At 41.7% G+C, this 23303-nt stretch overlaps 1 protein-coding gene across 4 annotated transcripts in view; it reads left to right on the plus strand.

Moving 5' to 3' along the window:
• Positions 1-16615: 16615 nt before the first annotated feature.
• Positions 16616-23303, plus strand: part of NPEPPS (aminopeptidase puromycin sensitive) — a 62290-nt gene continuing 55602 nt past the window's right edge. For 2 of the 4 annotated variants that reach the window (XM_036407652.2, XM_036407650.2), the window contains exon 1: positions 16682-17075. In XM_036407652.2, the coding sequence (XP_036263545.1) occupies positions 16812-17075 (264 nt within the window). In that variant the 5' untranslated portion in view covers positions 16682-16811. Of the gene's footprint in view, positions 17076-23303 lie in introns of all 4 variants that reach the window. The other 2 variants (XM_036407649.1, XM_036407653.2) reach the window with 2 other exon arrangements.

Genomic DNA, 23303 nt, shown 5'->3' on the forward strand with positions numbered 1-23303 from the left:
TGACCGGAATCGAACCCGGGACCCTTCAGTCTGCAGACTGACACTCTATCCACTGAGCTAAATCTGTTTCAGCTAAAAAATATATATTTATATATTAAAATTGCACAAATACTATTTGAACCTAGATAACAGGTCTCTACAACAACACTTTTTTTTTAATAAACCTTTATTGTTCATATTATTACAAAAGTTTCTCATTTTCCCCCCCTCCACCAGGTTCCCACTCCACCCTCTGCCCTTTCCCCACCCCCATTGTCCTCATCCAAAGGTGCACAGTCTATGTTCAGTCTCTTCCTGCACCCCCCACTCCTCTTTTCCCTGAGAATCATCAGTTCATACCTCCGATCTACCATATCCAACAGTTAATATTATTCATCAGGTTTTTTTAATTGCCTTGTTTTTGTGTGTGTGTTTGTTTTTTCCCCCCTCCTAAGAAACCATTTATTTATTTATTTATTTATCCTCACCCAATATTTTTTTCCATTGACTGTTAGGGAGAGTAGAAAAGAGAGGAAAAGAGAAACATTGATGTGAGAGAAACACATCGATTGGTTGCCTCCTGCATGAGCCTCAACCATGGCCTGGGCCTGGGAGGAGCCTATAATCAAGGTATGTGCCCTTGACTGGAATTGAACCTGGGACCCTTTGGTCCACAAGCCAACACTCTATCCTCTGAGGCAACCAGCTAGGGCTAGAGACAAAACTCTTAACCCACCCTTACAGACCTCTCTTGGGTTATACAAGTCTAGTACATTGTTGGTCCGTATCAAATTCTAAGCTAACTTTCTTAGGGATTTCTATAATGCTAGAGGCCCAGTGCATGAAATTCGTGCACTCAGGAGGGTCACTCAGCCCGGGTGGGAGCCCTCGGGGGATGTCTCACAGCCTCAGAGGCTAAAAGGGCTCCTGCCACCACCGCGGCCCTTGCCAGCAGTAAGCCCGGCTTCTGGCTGAGCAGCCCTCCCCCTGTGGGAGCCCACTGACCACCAGGGGGCAGCTCCTGCATTGAGCGTCTGCCCTCTGGTGGTCAGTGTGTTTCATAGTGACCGCTCATTCTGCTGTTCGATCGATTTGCATATTAGTCTTTTATTATATTTAGGATAGTTCAGGCTTTGAACTCTACCCTGATCCCTAACTAGTCCATAGCCGGTTCTATTAGCAGCTCTGCCCGCACAAATGTGTCTGGAAAAAACAAGTTTGAGGACTGCCTTACTTAGCCTGTGGCAGAGGAGAAAGTGTGGAGTAGGATTATAGAGAGGGACGGGACATCAGTCAAGCCCCTATCTCTGCAGAGTTGTGACCTCCCTCTTCTGGTCTTTGGGTGGGTCTCCCCAGACGGGAAGGGAGCAGCGGGTTTATTCAGCACACTGTGAAATTCAGGAGGTGCCTGAGACCAACTTAGGCAAATTCTATTCAACAAAGATTGACTGAGTCTCAACAATGGGCCAGGCATTATGCCGGGTTAGGATACATTAAGTCACATTCCTTATAAGTGAAGATAAGCACTTCAATTGCTAGTTACCTACAGTGTGATAAGGTGCCTCAGGAGCTAGAGGCCTGCGTGTGTATTGTTGAGAGTGAGAGAGCTCACCAGGAGAAAGGGGGGAAAGGAAAGGAGGAATAAGGGGCTTTTTCCTTGGGGGAAGATTAGGGAAAGGAATAATAACTGAGTCTCAGCAAGGGTTCCTGGCAGAAGGGAAGCATCTTCAGGAGAAGAGTCCTTCATCTGTAGGTGAGGTCCAATGCCTTGTCTTTTTATCCAGAATGGAGGAGGAAGGAGGGACTGTGGGCAAAAAGCAGTCAGAAAAAGTTCCAAGATCCATAACAGCGTGGAGGGTGAGGGTTCTGTGAAATGCTAATTACTGCTTTTTCTTGGCAGCTTTTCTGGAAATTGTGATGACAGCTGGTGTGGGGGGTGGGGGGTGGGGGAAATCACTGAAATCACCAGTGACCACACAGTCATTTCCCTGCTTCTAGGTGGCTGGCTACCCCCTGAGCCATTCCAGATGGCAGGCTGTTTTGGACTTCTTTCCCCTCGTGCTCATTTAATAAAGTGAAGGTGTGTGCGTGCGTACGTGTGGATTTTGAAGGTAGGAGGTAGGGAGGAAGGAAGAGAGGAAGAGAAAGGTTCATTTTCCAAGAGCAATGAATAAGCAAGCCACATCCTCTACATTAACCAGACAGCTTCTCGCAGTATAAAGAACCGTGGACAGGAGACTCAGCCAGCAGGGAGATCCTGTTTCTGCTTTCAGACCTGGTCCAACTTACTGTGAGCTTTGGAAATTCACAGCCTATCTGTACATCTCATTTGTGTTGTGGGAACTATAAATTCTTGTCTCTCAATATTGTGAAGAATGGAAGAAAGGAGTAAGAAATATAGATTTAATGGCTCAGGAAATAGCACTTTGTAGAGATAGATTTTATTGTCTTAATTATTTCTCAGACTGTTTCAGAAAAGTAAGAAGGACATGGCTGATATATTATTTTTCTAAATGGATGCTGAGTGTTTACTCAGGGGCCTCTCTTGAGTAACTTCCTCCTCTTAATTGGGACAGAAATTCTGGCCATTGACAAACATAGAAGGGGCAAGCTAGAACTTAACTGTTCTACAACTCTGGTTCTTGATAGACTCCATTTAAGCATTTGGTTTTATCTTCAAAGCTAAATCATTAATACATGGGCTAGTTTTAATGAAGAGCATATTTAAAATATATTTTACTGATTTTTTACAGAGAGGAAGGGAGAGAGATAGGAGCTAGAAATACCGATGAGAGAGAGTCATCGATCAGCTGCCTCCTGCACATCCCCTCCGGGGATGTGCCTGCAACCAATGTACATGCCCTTAACCGGAATCAAACCCGGGACCCTTCAGTTCACAGACCGACGTGAAGAGCATATTTAAGAAGAAATACGTATAATGCAAAATGAAAGAAAAGGCAAGAACAAAAATCCACTGATGAACACAAGTGGCCAGAAAATCAGGAAACATAGGTGAACATCCATAACTGAAGGCTTATCTACACTAATAAAAGAGAAAGATAAAAATTAACCATACCTGTGCAATGCCCACCAGCCAATCAGGAGTGATTATACAAATTAACACAACAAAGATAGTGGGTTAATTTGCATATGCAGGTGCTGAGTGACCAGGGGATGGTGCAGGATGCCTGCATCATCACCATGGCGACGATACAGGCATTCTGCAGCACCACCCCCACCACTCTGGGCCTCTGGGCAGTGTGGGAAAGTGGAAAGGCGGCTCTGGGCTGGAGCAAAGGCAGAAAAGTGGCTCCTGGCCTGAGCAAAGGCAGTGCTAGCAGCCAGGGGAAGGGAGACCCATTCTTGCATGAATCTTCGTGCATCAGGCCTCTAGTGAATATTATAATATCAAATAGTCTATGTTCAATAACATTACATGATATGGTCAATATAATGTCCCTCACTATAAATGCTTAGTTAGCTCTAACTGGTTTGGCTCAGTGGATAGAGCATCAGCCGGCAGACTCAAGGGTCCCAGGTTCAATTCTGGTCAAGGACATGTACCTTAATTGCAGGCACATTCCCAGTAGGAGGTGTGCAGGAGGCAGCTGATTGATGTTTCTCTCTCATCAATGTTTCTAACTCTCTCTCCCTCTCCCTTCCTCTCTGTAAAAAATCAATAAAATATATTTTTAAAAGAACGCAAATGCTTAGTTAATGTGATGCATCAACCTATAGGACAGTCAGTGCTATAGAGTTTCTATCAATTCCTGCAAATGAATCTGTGATGCTTTGTCTCATATAACTTAATTTTCATTTCCACTGAACAAACCTATACAGCCCAGAAGAAGTAATCAAAGGAGTTCAATGTGTAAAAACTAAGCTATTATGCCCTGACTGGTTTGGCTCAGTGGATAGAGCATTGGCCTACTGACTGAAGGGTGCAGGTTTGATTCCGGTCAAGGGCAACTTCTATTTTTTAAAATGAACAAAATAAAATAGATAACATCAATATGTGTCACCAATAGTAAGGGGATTAGTTTTGAATAATTAATATTTTATTAAAATGCATATGTAATAATTTTTTAAATTTTACATGTACCGGTATAATCAAAACATCCAGTATTAATATTATTCATTTAATGCTATTCAAAGAATATGAAGCTACAAAATCTGCTCCAACACTGGGGATATAAAGATGGAAGAGATGTTTCTGGCCCACAAGCAACTCACATCTAGTAGGTTGTGAGCACATCCCCAGTGGGAGGTGTAGGAGGCAGCTGATCGATGTCTCTCTCTCATCAATGTTTCTAACTCTCTATCCCTCTCTCTTCCTCTTTGTAAAAAAAAAAATCAGTAAAAATATATTTTAAAAAATAAAAGAAAATTAAAAAATAAGCTATTATGTATGTTTCCAGGTTTTATGGCTATCTTGTAGCTTTCACAGAGATGAACATAGAGAATAGATGCAATTAAAACCCCAAAGAATCTAGAGAAAGATAGAGAGGGAAAGTAGAAGCACAAAGGTTGCAAAATTGGGTGGAGTGGAATATTGAAATCCAGGGTAGGAGGGTGGAAAAAGGAGGAGGAGGGAGGGAGAGGTAGAAAGAGGGAGGGAGAGAAAAAGATCCTCTGAAAACATATCAAGGAGAAAGGACAGTCAGGATGGAAAGGTATGTAAGAAAAGAAAACACATATTTTAAGGGGAATTTTCTAAACTTCACAATGAATGTAGCCCTCATTGGCCAAAGCTGCTGGATGCAAGTATAATAACTTTTTCTACAGAAAATTAGTAGAAAAAAATTAGTAGAAAAAAAAACGAGTATATAATGCAACATCTAATCTTTTTATTTATTTATAAAAATGTATTTTTCAATTATAATAACATACAATATAATGTTAGTTTCAAGTGTACAACATATTTCTTTGACATTTATATAACTTAATTTTATAGATGAAGAAACTAAGGCACTGAGAGATTCCAGAGACAGATAAAGGATTTGGGTGACATTTTTGGAAAGTCAGGAGATTCTGAGAGTCATCAAGAGAAAACAATGTCTTTTAATAGTTCTTAATATTTAAGTGAAACAGGTGATGGAAACTCATCTGCTCTTGAGCAGGCCATGCTACGCGCCATCTGTTAGCGATGAGCTAAATAGGAACTCAGCTCTGTTCCTCCTAGTCTTGTTCCATTCTTTGGGTTAAGTTACATCAGCCCTGGAATTTATAGAAAGAGATAATGGGAAAACCGAGTATTGAGGAGGAAAGAGTGCCTGCTCTGAATCAGACGGACTTGGGTTTGTTCTGGCACTGGCTCTGCCAGTTAATAGCCACCGAGGTCCCAGGCAGGTCATTTAACTCATGCATTTCTCAGTTTTCCAAAATGAAAATAATAACATATATTCCATGTAGTACTTGGGGGAATAACTGAAAGAATACTTAGTGTAAAGTGTATAGCAATTCACCAAAGCAATAAATACGGCCAAAATGAAAAAGAATATTCTTCCTAACCAGAAATCAAACAAATGGAGTAAACAGCAATGGGCTATAACCTTCACCCACCAAATCAAGATGAAAAGAAAACGAAGCTAATAATGCTAGAGGGTGTGGAAGCAGACATTCTTATATATTGCTAAAAGGAGTGTAAATTGGTACATTCCTGGAGGTCAGTTTGGCATGTGTATTTAGAGCCTTAAAACATGTTCACACTTTTTGAACCAGAGTTTTACTTCTAGATACTTAGCCTAAGAAACAATCAAATGTGTATGTGTGTGTGTGTGTGTGTGTGTGTGTGTGTATGAGGGGAGATCTATCATATCTACCTGTCTATATGTTTGTTCTTAATATGATAGGAAAGAAATGTACTAAGTATGAGTTTTCATAACCTTCCTCCCCCTCACAAATATCTTGTCTAATAAAAGAGTAATATACAAATTAACCATCACACTGCTATACCCACAAGCCACGCCCACCAGCCAATCAAGAGGGAGTATGCAAATTAACCCAACCAAGATGGCTGTGGCCGTGGAGAGAGCAGGAGGCTTGAGTTTCCCCCAGCAATGAAGGAAGCCAAGTTTTCCCACACCCTGGCTGCCCCAGGCCTCCACTCAAGGCTACAAAGTTTCAATTATAGATGATTAATAAATCCCAGATACCAGGGCCTCCGCTTGGGTCACCGGGAGAGCGTGGCCAGCCTGCAAACCACCACAGGCCCCTTGCCCAGGGAACCCCTACCCTGATCCGGGACACCCTTCAGGGCAAATCAGCCGGCCGCCACTCAGGCCTCTATCCTACGTATCAATTATGGGGGATAAATAAATCCCAGATGGCCCTGGTTTCTGCTCAAGGAGGCACAAAAAAAATAAAAAGAAAAAAATAATAAAAAGAAAAGAAAAAAAGGAGGAGCTGGGACCTTGGGTCACCGGGGTGTGTGCCCAGCCTACAAACAGCCCTCAGCCCCTCACCCAGGCTGGCCACACCCCCATGGCCCAATTCCTGTAAACAGGCAGTCGAACATTTCTTGAGGGGTCCCACACTGGAGAGGTTGCAGGCTGGGCTGGACACCCCCCTCCCCACCGTGCATAAATTTTGTGCACCGGCCTCTAGTTTTGTATCTGAAAGAAGACACATACACTCAAGAGTAGCACACAGTAGCAATAAGTGTTTAAGAAACAGGTTGGAAGAGATGTTTTTTTTAAAGACCAAATTATTAATAATTATGGAAAGATTTCCTTCTCTTGAATAATGTTAAAATATGAGATTCTTTTGGAAAATTCCTTATGAAAATCCTGTGAATTTTATTCTTCAAAGTTTTTTTTTTCCTTCCCCATTAAAATGGTTAAGCTTTACTAGTAATATCTACAGGAGTGGCAGAATCAGGTCTATAATGTCTGACTGCATCATTTTCAGGTGAGTGGAAATACTAAAAGTATATTAATATAGTATCAGTGGTGAGAGGAAAGAAATAAGAAACTATCATTGGTTTCCCAGTGTGGCAGATCAGCATTTGGCTGCAACTCCATGTAATCTTGCCAACATCACTCTCAAAGCAGTTTCTCTCATAAAATATGGCACAATCACCACCCTATTTTGAACATGGGTATTTAATCTCAGAAAAAGTATTTAAAGCATTTGAAATATCTGACGAGACAAGTTGATTTTTTAATGGAGCCAGTTGACACTAAACTAATCTGTTTTCCACTAAGGTTAATACCTGGGGTGTACGAAAATTAGAAGAAAGTCCTTGAAGGAGTTTCAAAGCCTAAAAAAATAAACACGCCCAGCCAGTGTAGCTCAGTGGTTGAATGTTGACCCAGGAACCAAGAGGTCCTCTGTTAGATTCCTGGTCAGGTAACATGCGCAGGTTGTGGGCTCAATCCCCAGGAGGGGGCATGCAGGAGAGAGCTGAACCATGTTCTTTCATTGATGTTTCTGTCTATCCCTCTCCCTTCCTCTCTCTTTAAAGTCAATCAAAAATATATTTTAAAAAAACCACTACAGATGGCAGAATGCCAATCAACTCTCAAGAAAAAGTTTTGCAAACACACAAAGCTATTTTCTTTTCTTTATTTTTTTTAATGATTTTTTTTTTAATCCTCATCCAGGGATATTTTTCCATTGATTTTTAGAGAGGATGAAAGAGAGAGGGAAAGACAAAGAGAAACATCAATGTGAGAGAAACGCATTGTTTGGTTGCCTCCTGCACTCACCCTGACCAGGGCCCCAGCCAGGGAGGATCCTGCAACTGAGGTTCATGTCCTTGACCGCAATCAAACTCAGGACCTTTTAGTCCTCAGGTCAACGCTCTATCCACTGAGCCAAAATGGTTAGGACGACACAAAGCTATTTTAAAATTCCCTTTTATACAATCAAACAGTTCCAAAGCCATTGGGCTGCCATCTTCAAAATCTGAAAGCAGACTAATGGTGGGGTTGCCAGATTTAGGCAATACAAATACAGGAAGTTCAAGAAAATATGATTTTCAGATAAACAATGAATAGTTTTTAGAATAAGTATACCCCCCAAATATTGCATATTTTTAGTATGAGCATGTGCTATGAAACATTTGAGACATATTTATACTAAAAAAAAAACAAAAAACCCCTATTTATTGTTTACCTGAAAATCAAATTTAACTAGATATCCTTAGGGGAGAATTACTTGGTCTACTGTGTAGAACAAGAGGCCCCACCTGGCCGATGAGAATGTCTTTAGGGTTAGTACATGGAATGAAAAGGTTAGCAATGGTCCTGGGAAGAGAAAAAACTGAACCATTCTTCCACTCCATGGGTTTCTATTCTCTCTTTCACACCGAAAAATACTTTGAGAAGCATTTAAATGTGTTTCCATTTATTCAGAGTTGTAATGGATTAGTTGTACTAAATGAAGAGGATACTTCAATAGGATCTCTAGGGAGTGTTTGTGTAGGGGCCAAGAGCCCAGGACTAACCCAGCGAACGTGTTTCTCTTGCTAGGTTTGCTATTCTTATGAGGTATGACCAGACCTGATTTTGTAAAGCAGTTGGAGGACTTCAAATTTGCTTCATAAAAGTGTATTTTTTTTAATGAAGTTCTGCCCCCACCTCTTTCTTTTTTAAAAAAAAAAAAAATATGTTTTTTGCCGAAACCGGTTTGGCTCAGTGGTAGAGCATCGGTCTGCAGACTGAAAGGTCCCAGGTTCGATTCCGGTCAAGGGCATGTATGTTGGTTGGGGGCACATCCCTGGTGGGGGTTGTGCAAGAGGCAGCTGGTCGATGTTTCTCTCTCATCGATGTTTCTGGCTCTCTATCTCTCTCCCTTTCTCTCTGTAAAAAATCAATAAAATATATTTAAAAAAATGTTTTTTATTGATTTCTTACAGAGAGGAAGGGAGAGAGATAGTTAGAAACATCGATGAGAGAGAAACATCGGTCAGCTGCGTCCTGCACCGCCCCCATTGGGGATATGCCCGCAACCAAGGTACCTGCCCCTGACCAGAATTGAAACCGGGACCGATGCTCTATCCACTGAGCCAAACCAGTTTCGGCCCTCAACTCTCACTAAGGGATTATCCCCATGTGATTCTCTTGCTTTATAGGACTCGTTATATCGATACTATGTCAGCTCTCCAAGGTGGAAGCCTGCTTCTATGGAGGCCGGAGTATTAGTGCTCCAGAGGTGGGCTCCAAACAGCAATATTGCTCCGAGTCTGTGGTAAGCACTCATGGAGAGAGCATTCTTTTCGGCATCAGCTGATGTTCTGCATGGGATTCTATTACCTTCATTTGAGCTGCCTGGTTATGCTAGCAATCAGATCTTTCTGTCTCCTTCCTGTTACCGGGCCTGGACACCAGCTATCGTGTGTGCCCTCTTTGCTTTGACTCCCAGGTACACAATTCTTCTTTCATTTTCTTTAGACTCAAATGCTGGGATATTGGAATTTCTAGGACAGGTACGTGGCTATGACAAAGGTGGGGAATAATGTGAAACCAGGACTGTCTGATAAAATCTAGGGCAAGTAGTCCCGCTAATATATCAACACCTGTCCTCTAACAGTTACCTACAACTGCAAGGATGTTTGGAAAAGAGACAGGACTACGAATCAGAAATTCTACTCATCATGGTTTTTGTCACAATTCTGCAGTTAACCTTGAGCAAATTGCTGCTTCTATCTCTGCTCTGTGTCAGTTTCTGGTCCTTTTTTTTACTTGAAGTCCCCTAAAACAATAATAAAAAAAGAACATAACTACTTATTATGCCTATCCTTAAAATTTAAGTTTGAATCCTAGTATTTGTAATATGGCATATTGGATTTCTCTGTCCCTTTACCAGGAAAGGTGTGTGTGTGTGTGGGGGGGGGGTAGTTATGGAAAACAAAGGCCTTAAAAGAAATTACTACTCTAGCCAGTTTGGCTCTGTGGATTGACAGAGTGTCAGCCTGTGGACTGAAGGGTCCCAGGTTCGATTTTGGTCAAGGACACATGCCCGGGTTGCAGGGTCAGTCCCATGTAGGCCATGCAGGAGGCAGCTGATCGATGGTTCTCTCTCATCATTGATGTGTCTCTCTCCCTCTCCATTCCTCTCTGAAATCAATACAAATGTATTTTTAAAAAGAAAGTGATTTACTTCATCGGAGAGAAAGAGTAACAGGTTCTGTGAAATAGTGACTTTTCCCTCCCCTCCACCTCTCTAATCCCTTTGATTCTGTCTCCTTCTGTTCCACATATTGATATACTTTTACGGTGAGATGAGACGTAATGAATCACTTTAGCAAAAGTACATAGATGTTCCCTGATGTAGAATTCCTAAAACTGTGGCTCCCACTTCATAGCTACTATAGGTTTGGGGCAAGAAAACTATAAATCCCTCTTGAATGTTTGAATTGTGCCTGTTTGCCTAAAGAATTTTGTCTTTTTTTGGCCTGCCCTAATTCCTGATGTCAGGTCCCTAGGGTGTCTGTGCTAGGTCTCATTCTCAGTGAATGTATATTTTATACAGTGTGATCACACTTTGAACTAAAATAGACCATATCTAGAAATCTGAGGGTACAGCTTCCCAGGACTAAAGAATATAAGAGGTTGAATTGCTTTTTGTCTCTGGCTTCTTCTTGAGTCAGTTCACAATACAGAGATGTTACCATTTAGGTGTTGTTGTTTTTTAAGACACCAGATCCCAAAGGCTAGCCTCCATGCTGGAGACTATTCCCTAGAAAATGCAGACTATCTGAAAATGAAAGGGTCCTCAATGCTCGCCTTAAGTTTCTGTTCAGCTTCAGCATTTTTAGTTTATTGGAGACAAGATGACTTTGGCTCAGTCCTGTGCATAAGCAGGCCATGAGCCAATTTCTAGCTTCTCCTACACTTTTTAAATGTTTATTAATCTTGATTCATATTCAAATTAGGGAAGCTGGAAGTGGAAGATTTTCATCCTCTGTTATTTAAGCTAGGTGGCTAAAACCCCAACGCAAATTGGCTCTCATAAAATCACACCCTGTATAAAAATAAAAATAAAACAAGTCGAAACCTGTTTGGCTCAGTGGATAGAGTGTCGGTCTGCAGACTGAAAGGTCCCAGGTTCGATTCTGTTCAAGGGCATGTACATTGGTTGCGGGCACATCCCCAGATGTTTCTCTCTCTATCCCTCTCCCTTCCTCTCTGTAAAAAATCAATAAAATATATTTTAAAAAATGAAACAAAAAAAAAATAAAACAAAAAAAATCACATCCTGTATGATGTGATTTGACCAAGTTGGCAGGCCTTAATGTTTTAGGTCTTTTTTTTGCACCCCACCCTTACCCTAGGGTTAGCCAGAGGTTGAAAATTATTCTCTTTGCTAGGCTTAACTGAGTGAGAACTAATTCTGATGTAAATTCTTGTTTTCAGGAATTTCAAAAGCAAACAGAAATAGAGCCAAGGGTGGAGAAACTGAGGCCACCTGACTGTTGGCAAGCCTCTAAGATTTTTAATCCTCTTGCCTACTCTACTGGTCTGGTTCAGCCTGAGCCTTTACTTACTTATTTATTTATTTATTTATTTATTTATTTATTTATTTGGATTTGAAGTCAAGGCAACATCAGTGCTAAGTCAATTCCAGCATGCTAGCTCCCAAATACTGTAACCTTTAAAAACTTGGGATTCCACAAGAAATGTAGCAGCATTCCAGAGACCCACGCGTCAGACACAGACATATGCATTCTTGCCCGCAGCAAGGGGGCGTTGGCTTTGCTCCCTAACTCACTTTCTACAAGATTCTAGTGAGTAACCCTTCTTAAGAGGGCACAGCCAAACAGGTTCATCTCAATTTAAACATCACCAGCAAAGGGGTTTAGTCATGTAGCTGCCAGTCACTTGGGATTGGTAAATAATCTCAGGGAAGTGGTTTTGAAAAAGGAAGCAGAAGTAGTGAAATAAAAAGGGAGGGGCGAAGGGGTTAGAAAGGAAGTAAGGCAGGTGGAAACGTATGACTTTTTCAACTTCCTGATGGAAAGATACCAAAAGGAATAAAACTTCTGAGGGAAGGTAGGGGAGGATGGGGGCAAAGGGGAGATATCATCCAAAGGACTTGTGTGCATGCATATAAGCCTAACCAGAGGTCATGGACAACAGCGGGTGGGCATACATGGTGAGGGGTTTGGGATGGGAATGGGGGATGAAGACAATTATGTGACACCATAATCAATAAAGAAATTTAAAAATAAAGAAATAAATAAAACTTCTAACTCTGAGAACCTTTCTGTGGCCATATTTAGATGTATATGCCATATTGCCAATTTCAAATACATATATATACATACATATATGCATATAGATATATACATGTATCACCTGCTATATCAATAGTTGTTATTCATTTGTATAGGATACATTTTATTTATTTACCTACTTATTAAAGATTTAAAAATTATTTTTTAGAGAGAGAAAGGAAGAGGGAGAGAGAGAACAAGAAAGAGAAACATTGATATGAGAGCATAACATGATCTGCTGCCTCTGCTATGATCAAGACCAAAACCCCGGCAGCTAGCTGCCTAGACTTGGAATAAACTGGCAACCCTTCAGTGCACAGGACATGTCCAACCAACTGAGCCACACCAGCCAGGGCTAAAGCATATGGAATTGATCTACTTCCCTTTCATGAAGAACACGGCATAGGTAGGCAACATTCCATCTGCTCTCCGCATTTCCAACTGTCATCCCAACAGCCGTTTAAAGTTACAGAAAAGGAAGCAGAAGGTTGGGATCTTCCTATGGATTGCTCTCCAACTTTTTGTGTTCCTGGGTTTTGGAACCTCTTTACCGTCTTCCGCATGTAAGATTCATATTAGTGGAATTATAGTTTTAATTTCCACTCTTGACATTGACATTGAAGGCCACACTTTCTAAGTCAGGGAGGCTAAGTAGTACCAGCAATGCTTTGTTTTTTATCTCATGTGGCGGGCTTTATAACGGTTTTCCAAACTTTTCCACTTCTTTCTTTTCCCCTTTCAATGATTTATAGCTAGTGTGTCTTCCCTTCTGCCTGTATATAGATATATTTTATTGATTTTAGAGAGAGAGAAAGAGAGAGAGAAACATTGATTCGTTGTTCCACTATTTATGCATTCATTGGTTGATTTTTTTAAAATATATTTTATTGATTTTTTACAGAGAGGAAAGGAGAGAGATAGAGAGCTAGAAACGCCAATGAGAGAGAAACATCGGCCAGCTGTCTCTTGCACACCCCCTACCGGGGATGTGTCCGCAACCAAGGTACATGCCCTTGACCGGAATCGAACCTGGGACCTTTCAGTCCACAGACAGACGCTCTACCACTAAGCCAAACTGGTTTTGGCTGATTGATTCTTTAAAAAAAAACACACACCCCTCCCCCACTGGGGATGTGCCTGCAACCAAGGTACATGCCCTTGACTGGAATTGAACCAGGGACCCTTCAGCTGCAGGCCGACGCTCTAGCTCTATCCACTGAGCCAAACCGGTTTCGGCATTGGTTGATTTTTGTATGTGCACTGACCGGAGACTGAACCCAAAACCTTGGTGTATTAGGATGATTCTTTAACCAACTGAACAACCTGGCCAGGGCTTGCCCGAATATTTTGGCTTCCTAACCCAACTCCTTTATATTCTCTCTGCTTTGAAACGTTTCTTTCAATGATTTACATTTGCTTTACCAGTATATATCCTTTACACCAACTCATTATCTACAACTTGCTCTGAAGACTATTCTAATATTAAGAACATTATGTTGTTTTTTGAGAAGCCCCCAAACCACAGGTAAAATAATACATTTTTTGTTAAAAAAAAAAAAAAAAAAAAAGCATTATGCACCTTGCTTGCTTTACCAATGAGAAAGCTGAAGCAGAGAAATTAATAAGATTTGATCTAGGTCATAGACAAGTCACTGATAAGATTCAGGCTCTGAGATTAGATGCTCAGATTAGTGCTTGAAAGCTAAAGACAAAAAGTGCCCAAGATAAGGATGAACTTAATTCATTTTTTTGCTTTTTTAAATTTTTATTAAAGTATACAACGTGCATAGGTTTTTCATTTGCAGATTTTCAAGGGCTTCTAAATAGAGATGCCTAGAAGTCTGTTATAGGTAGGACTTACAACTTTTTGACACATTACTGACTTTCCCACTCCTTCTGAAATCCCATGGGGGGAAATTAATTTCTTTTTTTAAATCAAAGACTGTTTATTGGACCTAATATTATCATATTATGCTATCGGGTATTCACCATAATTTTATTTTCTATTTGAAACATTTTTATTGAAATATAATTCACATACCATAAAATCCACCCATGTAATTGTTTGGGGCAAATTCACAGAGCTATGCAACCACCACCACAATCTAAGTATAGAACATGTTCAACTCTCATTCTTTTTTGGGGAGGGGGTTCAATTATAGTTGACAGTCAATATTATTTTATATTAGTTTCAGGGGTATAGTATAGTGGTTATACAATCATATACTTTACAAAGTGTTTCCCTTGATATTTCCGCACTCACCTGGCACCATATATAGTTATTTACAATATTATTGACTATATTCCCTATGCAGTACTTTACACCCCATAACTATTTGGTAACAACCAATTTGTATTTCCTAATCCTTTCACCTTCACCCAGTTCTCCACCCCACCCCCCCTCACCCCCGCCCACTCCTCTCTAAGGGAAATGAATTTTCAAGAATACATATGCCCTTCATTTCAGTTATTCCAGAGAAGCCTGCTTTGAGCATATGAGAGATTACTAGCTAGTCTTTTAAAAAATTATTATTATGGGAACTACAAGCAACCTTCAATTCCCCTACATCAAGTTGTAGGTAGTAAGTCTGGGTTTACTCTTGTTTCATTAGAACCTTCTGGGTCCTGGGACTAGAGATTAGGACAATTAAGTCTCCCCCACCCACCCTTTCCTCAACAGGGTCGCAAGCACTGCTGCGATGAAGCCTATGGCCCTCCTTTAAAAAATATATATATATATTTTATTGATTTTTTACAAAGAGGAAGGGAGAGGGACAGAGAGTTAGAAACATCGATGAGAGAGAAACACTGATCAGCTGCCTCCTGCACACCCCCCATTGGGGATGTGTCCACAACCAAGGTACATGCCCTTGACCGGAATCGAACTTTCAGTCTGCAGGTTGATACTCTATCCACTAAGCCAAACAGGTTTTGGCTTTTTTAGTTTTGTTTTAAAAATCATTTTGTGTGTTTTTTTTTTAAATAAAAAAATGGTGGGCTCTAGTCTTATGTTCACATAGTAAGGCACTGTGCTTTCTCCGTGAGGCACACATCTTATATATAAAGGAAAGGCTACAGGCTGATAAAATACTCTCTTTTAGTCAATTGGTTAGTTCCGTGGTCGGCAAACTGCAGCTCGAGAGCCATACGTGGCTCTTTGGTCCCTTGAGTGTGGCTCTTCCACAAAATACCACGGCCTGGGCAAGTCTATTTTGAAGAAGTGGTGTTAGAAGAAGTTTAAGTTTTAAAAATGTGGCTCTCAAAAGAAATTTCAGTCGTTGTACTGTTGATATTTGGCTCAGCTGACTAATGAGTTTGCCGACCACTGGGTTAGTTGGGTCAATAACAACTGAGTTGTACTTTGTGCAAGGCTGAGTACTGACAGTTGTAAAAATAATTAGAAGTCAAGCTCTTGCTAGTAGTACATCTTGAAAAGATATACATATAAAAAAATTTAAAATATAACTACAGAACAAATTTACATAAATCAGCACAAGCCAGTACTTGGGAGCTGATATTTTTTTTGTACTAAGGCTTTGAAATCTGATTAGCCATCTTTTGGATGCCCAATAGCCCCAGATGACTAATGGGTTAGTGTTGAATGGAGTTACTCAATGAGGACTTTCTGGGAAAGATGAGTTTTAAAGAAAGGGAGGAGCAAGAGGTCTTTCCAGCAATATATATATATATATATATATATGCCTCAATTTGCTAGGTAGCTATAGAACTGAGGGAGCCACAGCTAATTTACCTTTCAAGAGGCCACAATTGGGAAAGGGATTAAATTTTTTAAATTTTACTTTAAAAAAAAGCAAGAACAAAGATGAAAACGGAAAAAGGTAGAGCCTATCTTTATTTTGAACATTAAATCACGGACACAAAAACCTTAACTTTTGAACTCACTCCCTCAAAGGTCCAGATCACCCGGGCTTAAGAAACGTGGGTTCTTAAAAGTTTTCTGACAACGTTTTCCATTAACATCCCTTGAAGTTGCTCCTTCAAATCACAGGAGCGGCTTTGCACTGATCTGGGGGTGAACATCCAGGTTGGGGGGGGGAGGGTTTGCTCTGAACTGACGTTTTACCCTTTAGCCCTGACTGCCCTGACCAGAGAAGTAGGCTTCTGTTTCCCAGGACAGCGCGGGGCGGGGAGGAGCGGGCCGGGGGGCGGCGGCCACACCTTCCCCTCGGCCGGCCCGTCCTTCCGGCTCCTCCCGGAAGGCTAGCGGGGTCCCCGGCGCCGCCGACAGGTGCGCAGCCGCCGGCCGCCTGCCCGCGTCCCCCCATCCCCGCCCGCGGGCCGCGCCGCGCCGCCCCGCCCCCTGCGCCGCGCACGCGCACACGGCGGGGCCGCGCCTGGCCCGCGGGGCCGCGCACGCAGCGCCGCCGCTGCCGCCGCCTCCCTCCCCTCGCTCCCTCCCTCCCTCCCTCCCTCCCTCCCGGCTCTCCTCCCCTGCCCTCCCTCCGCCCCCTTCCCCGTAGGCAGTCCGCCCGCCCGCCCGCATTGACTCCCTCCCGGCCCCTGGCGCTCGGGCTGGGCCTCTCCCCGGCCGGCCCCCCAGGACCCCTCCCCGGTGGCTCTCCTCAGGCGGCCGCTCCCGCTCGCTCGGTGGATGTGGCTGGCAGCCGCCGCCCCCTCCCTCGCTCGCCGCCTGCTCTTCCTCGGCCCTCCGCCTCCTCCCCTCCTCCTTCTCCTCCTCAGCCGCTCCTCTCGCCGCCGCCGCCGCCGCCTCCACAGCCTGGGCCTCGCCGCGATGCCGGAGAAGAGGCCCTTCGAGAGGCTGCCCGCCGACGTCTCCCCCATCAACTACAGCCTCTGCCTCAAGCCCGACCTGCTGGACTTCACCTTCGAGGGCAAGCTGGAGGCCGCCGCCCAGGTACGGCGACCCTCGCGCCGGGGCCAGCTGCCGGGCCAGCAGTTAGGCCGCGCCCGCGGGCTGGGCTGGGGGCCGGGCGGCCGGGCCTGGGCGGCTGCGGGCCCCGGGCCGGGCGGCTGGATCCCGGACGGGCGCGCCCCTCGGGGCGGCGGCGGGGCGCGGGGTCCGGGGTGTCCTGCCTGCCGGGGGCCGGGGCCGGGGGCCGGGGGCCGGGGCCAGGCCGCGCTGCGGGGAGCGCTGCGGGGGCCGGCGGGACCGGCCCGGTGCGCCCCTCCGGGGCCGGCACACCTGGGCGGGGGCACCCCTCGGACCCCCGGCCCTTCCGGGCTCGGAGGTGTTGTGGGAGCGGTGGAGGGTGTTGGGAGAGGCCAGAGGGGTCCTCCTCGTCCCCGCTCTGCCTCAGCTGCCCGACTCGGGTCTCCTCCATGGTCCTGCCCACGCCTCGCGGAGGACACTGGCGGGGCCGCTCATCGGGGACTCCCCCGGCCCGCCGCGCGTTAGGCGGAGGGGAGATTCTAGAAGCGGGGACGGGGTGAGAAGGAGAATGTTAATCCCGGGCAGCCAGGCTGAGTTCTCCCCGCCTGCTCCGGCCCAGGGGCTGGGTTTCCGAGATGGTCCGCCCCTCCCCCCTCCCCTTCTCCGCAAGTGACAGTGCAGCCTGACTGCTCTCCCCGACCCCCCGGAGAAGCTGGAGGAGGACCCCGTTTCCGGTTGTCCTCCCAGCCTCCTAGCCCTTTGCAGCCCCCGAAGCAGGTGGATTTATTGCCACGGCGATGGTTTGTGTGGCAGCCCGGTCCCCTGAAAGAAGCTATTAGTGTGAGCATTCCACTGGTGAAAATATTCCATTCCTCTTGGTGGCAGGTTTTTTTTTTGTTTTGTTTTTTGGTGAATCATGCTCTTCCCCACCGCCCCTCACCCTCTGCAGCATGATCTGAAGTATTGTTTGATTTTGGATTTTGGAGACCATTCACATTGATGCCCTTTCAAAGGTCCTGAACAGTAGACATTGTATATATACCATGTTATATGATGTAGTATGTGAAATCTCTAAGGAAACGTGGGAACTGTGTAGCAGTTTATCTTTGAAAAGAATGAGGGTCAAAAATATTTTGTTTCGTTTTTCTTCCCACTGCAGTCAGGAGGAAAAATCTGTAGGCCTCAGCCTTAAAGAACAGGGTGTGTATATAGCGGCGAAATGAAAGAGATGCAGACTAGTGTTTGAATGAGTTGAAAGTTGGCAATTGTCTTTGAAAGCCGAGTGCTCAGATGAAAAATATGTCTAAAAGCGTACAATTAAAAAAGTGTACTGTCAAATTTGGGGCACTTGTGTGAAAGCATGAGGACTGGGTCTAAGGTCTGGCTGCATCCAAAAGCAAAACTTAACCCTGTGAAAGTCAGGTGACTTAGAATTTTTCCATGAAGAGTATGGATCAGAATGAATGCATCTTGGGTTTGAATTAGGATTTGAAAGGGTTATTTGGGGAACGGTGTTTGTTTAAGCCAAGTGACTGGAGTGTTTGATATATATTGGCAGGGGGCAGATGGGAGGGATTGTAAACAGTAGCGTGTCTTGTGACTTGGCAAAGGAAGGCCCTAGTGATGAATGAGTTCGCATTATGTGAAAAGACTAACATTTAAAAACATTATTTGTTTCTTTACCACATTAGCTGGCATAATAGGCTCATAATTCTGAGAGGAATGTATATTTAAGGGAAATTTTCAGGAAACAAAATTGCCAAAGATTTTGAAATGATTATTTTGTTAGGAAGTGACAGTTTAATTTGAGTATTAGGATAGAACAACAAGCAGTGATGTACTTCTTATCCCTTTTTAACTTTTTCAAAAAGATGAGAAATACTTCAAAGATCGGTTGGGGTCATTGAGGGAGCACATGGTAACATGCTAGATATTAGCAGGGACTTGGGAATTTGATACAAGGAAATATGTGGATTTTTTTGGTAGCATGAACTTTTCAAAGTGTTTCTTTTCAGAAATACTTTTCAGGCTAGGTGCATGCAACACATGAAAGACGGCATTTCAATCCATAGTGGATTCTAACAGGTGTTATTAAAGGACAGTTGGACTCTTCAATTGTGTGAATTGCCATGTTTGGAAGTATAAAGAGGAATTAACATTAGTAAAAAGTTACATTAATAGTAAAAAGCAGATGTTAATGTTTTTTTGAAATCCATGGATTGGAGCAATAAATTGTGGCATTAGGTAGTATCTTATAGTGGAAAATTTAAAATGTGGACAAAATTATATTTCTAGAAACCAGATCTATAACTGGGATTGGGTCAGTTTCCTAATAGTTGGAATCACATTACACAAAGTATGCAAGTTGCTTGGTTGCTTAAGTTACAGAATTTTATGATAAGCCCAGAGTATTTGTACAGGTTACATATTAGAAACTTAGTGGATTTTTAACCTGGCCTGGGGTGTGGACTCTTGAAGAAGGTGAAGAAATTGTCAATGTGGATAATTTAAAAAGTAGTTGTCTTCTACACAAAGTGAGTGTGGTCTGATTCGGCAGGTTTTGAAAAGATGTTTATCATGGGCCTAGAGCAGCTATTTTCAACCTGTGCCACAAGAATTTTGAAAACATGAAATACCTCACTATTTAGTTGTGGCACTGACCTCTTTTTCCATAGATTGTCAAATAAAAAAAAATGACAACAGCCACTACAACAATAGCTGTCGAGTGTGAATGAATAAAAAGTATTCTTTTTTTGTCAGATTATTAAAAAAAAATTTTTTTGGTGTGCCACAGATGAGAAATTAGTTTGTGTGCCACGAGATGAAAAAGATTGAAAATCACTGACCTGGAGAAATGGAACATTCCCTTTTTCGTCCCTTTAGAATATTTGAGAGCACTGGATTTTTGTAATTATTTCAAATTTTGATTTTCTTGCTTTGTGGATAATTAAGAAATAGGTTACAAGCTTATGTGAGTGGCTACAATTCTTTATTATAATTGTATTTATGCAATAATTGGTTTTTTTCCTTATGGAAATATTTCACCTGTGCCAGGGAAATTACCATCATCTTTCAAGGCCAGAAGTCAGGATACACCCTGGCCTGCGCCAACAAAATATTCATGTCCATGGTGACTAAATTGGCACTTACAGGAGAGTTACAGATATAGTAGTTTGTTTGGAACACTGAAAGTTGACACATAAATGGATGTTATTGTCAACCCCGTGTTATGGAATTTTCTGCCCCATTTTAGCATTTGCAGTGAATTTGGTCATCTTTATTACTTTAAAAATGATAAAATTAATAATTTGTCCAGCATTGTGCTAGAACACTAAATTGTCTTAAGAAATTAAATTTGAAAGATTGGATAAGGAATTGAATTTGTTCAGATTTTCTATTCTGTTTTTTGAAATGTACCTATGAAGAAACGCCTAAGAAATTTTTATATGTGAAGCTTTATCTAATATCATCTGGCAGTGAATTCTGCAATTAATTTTTTAGATAAATGAAGCATACCCATTGAGGCATTTAGAATTTTAAAAATATTTACTGATTAGGATGAAAATATTCCTAAAATCTGTTATTTTTAAAAAAGTCTATACTTCCTCATAATCTAGGTTTGTTTCTTTTCTTTTTTAAAATACTGTACACCATTCTGACCATCTGTCATTGATACTTATAGTCATAGATTACTAAAAACTATGCACTATGATATATATATATTAGTTTCATATCTGTTCTTTAAAGTTTTTTTGTTTGTTTGTTTTCTTACTTTGAGGCTATTATTTTTTGCTGCTTATTGTGCCTTGTTGCTGCCTGTTGTGAAATTTTTGCCTCTTTTATTTTACTGAACTTGATCTGAAGAGGTCTAAGTAACCAGATAAACAGGCTTGTTTGAATTTATAAAGACATTCCTAAGAGAGGGTTTGATGGATTCTCCTTTGAGTGAAGGGTATGAGCTGTGAGTATGGACTTTGTATTAACTCTTCTGGCTTTCCATAGAGGCTTTTTTTTTTTTTTTTTTTTTAACTTCCGGGTTCTGGATAATTGATACTGTCAATACAACCTGGATAAATGTGGTTTTAAGTAGTAAATTGAAACTTATGAAATGTCTCTGAACTTTGCTACATAGTAAATGAGCTGTGCTTATTGTAAAATTAAGTCTTATTCTAATCTGTATGTGAGTCAGTGGCAAAGGACTGAGCCTTCTAATAGCTGTTTTGTTGTTAACTGAGATTAGTTCTGTAGACCTTGGAGATTTCACTTTGAACACCATACATGCATGTAGTTCTCAATTTATTTGGCCACTTGTAATCACTTAAAATTTTTATTTTAAACTATGACATATTTAAGAAATTGGAAAATTAACCCACCACCTAGATTTTGCAGTTATTAATATTTGGCCCCATTTGCTTCAGACTGCATGATTTTGAGGGAGGGGAGAATAAAATGTCACAGGCATCACTAAAGCCCATTTCCATCTCTTCCACTCATACCCAGCGGTAACTTCTTTCTTTAGGTAGGTAAGTATTTTCTTGTGTGTAATTTTAAAGTGTTATTGTGTATGTAAGTAGCCACAGGCAATAAATAGCAATGTTTTGTGTGTTTAACATTTTTACATTATTGGTACTTATTATGACTTTCTGCAACTTGCTCTTTCAATGTCTTTATTATTAGAAAACTTGGCTCAACTTGTGCTTACTAATTATTTGCTCCTTATTGTCTTAAGAAATTATAGCCCTGTTCCACAAAGATGACAATTATTACAAAATTTTAACGATGAAATTGTTTCTTACGCAAAGTGACTCAGGCTTCAGATTTACTGGTATTTGGAATTGTTACACTGGAGATTTCCTTTTACTAAAATCTCAGCATTTGGGCAACCAGAAAAAACCTCTTGAGTCTTACTATGTAAGGTGTATTTCTGAATGATTGTAGTCAAGACTCATTCAGGGGCAGAAAAAATGCCTCAAATTGCTGTCTTCCTAGTTCATAGGAAACTTCCATTGTAAAATTCTTACAAATGGTCAAGCTGCCTCTTCAGTAGAGCTATTACTTAGCTTTGGTTTTGTTGAAGTGCAACACAATTTTATATGCTAACTTTAGCATTTGCTCTCTTTTAAGCTTGAAAACTGAAAATCCTTTGCATGGTTACCTGTATTTTTTAAAAATAGATTTTTATTGCTTTCAGAGAAATGAAGGGAGAGGGAGAGAGAGAGAAACATCAATGATGAGAGAGAATCGCCCCCCACCCTCCACTGGGAATTAATCATGCAATCTTGGCATGTGTCCTCACCAGAATCGAACCCTGACCTCCTGATTCGTGGGTTGACTCTCAACCACTTAGCCACACCGGCCACACTATTACTATTTTGATAGTGGAACACACAGGTCATATCACTAACAGGATGATGTTAGAATGTGAGAAATCAAATATGAAATCATCAGGTCAGTGCTATTGTTGGAAAAGCATTAAAAACAAGTGTTCTAGTGTAGTAATCAACCACTTAAGCATATGCCTAAGTCTATATGTTTTTTTTTTAAATTGCCTTCCTTAGGCAATACATATATGCTGATATCCAAAGTGCTACCATGTTTCCCCGAAAATAAGACCTAGCGCATGGAAAGATAAGATATCCCCTGAAAATAAGACCTAGCGCAACTTTGGGAGAAAAAATTAATATAAGACGCTGTCTTATTTTCAGGGAAACGGTATATATCACAGTACCTAGTTCTTAAATTTTATATCATTCTGATCGGGTGCTTTATAAACTGTCAGGTGAGTGCTGTTAGATGATATTCAGAGTAATATCTTTATGATTGGAGCACATTTACTCTTGGTCTTTGTGTGGGAACCTTAATAATATCTATTTAGTGATTACTATGTATCGGGCACTAACTGCTTCTATAAGCACTTTCTATGGATTATTTTGTTGTTTTAAGTGCATCTCTAATATGAGATAGATATATCAGATTTTTAAAATGTGAGTTTAATTTAATTATTAAGTATTTTTGTTCCTTTGTTTCTTTACTCCCACCCTTCCAGAAATGGCAGTAATTCCTGGAAAAAAAATTAGTAGCTGTTCAACAAGTAGCTTAATTCATTAGTATAAACAAGTGGGTTTTCTCTAATCATGAGAGGAATTGGAATGTACTTGTAACTAGATGTTGTGCACCATGTCTTACCAAAATACACACTTTCCCTCAGAATATTATAATAGTACTGAGATAAATGGTATCATTTGGCATATG

Source organism: Pipistrellus kuhlii, unplaced genomic scaffold (genome assembly GCF_014108245.1).
Source record: "Pipistrellus kuhlii isolate mPipKuh1 unplaced genomic scaffold, mPipKuh1.p scaffold_m20_p_37, whole genome shotgun sequence".
Taxonomy (NCBI): domain Eukaryota; kingdom Metazoa; phylum Chordata; class Mammalia; order Chiroptera; family Vespertilionidae; genus Pipistrellus; species Pipistrellus kuhlii.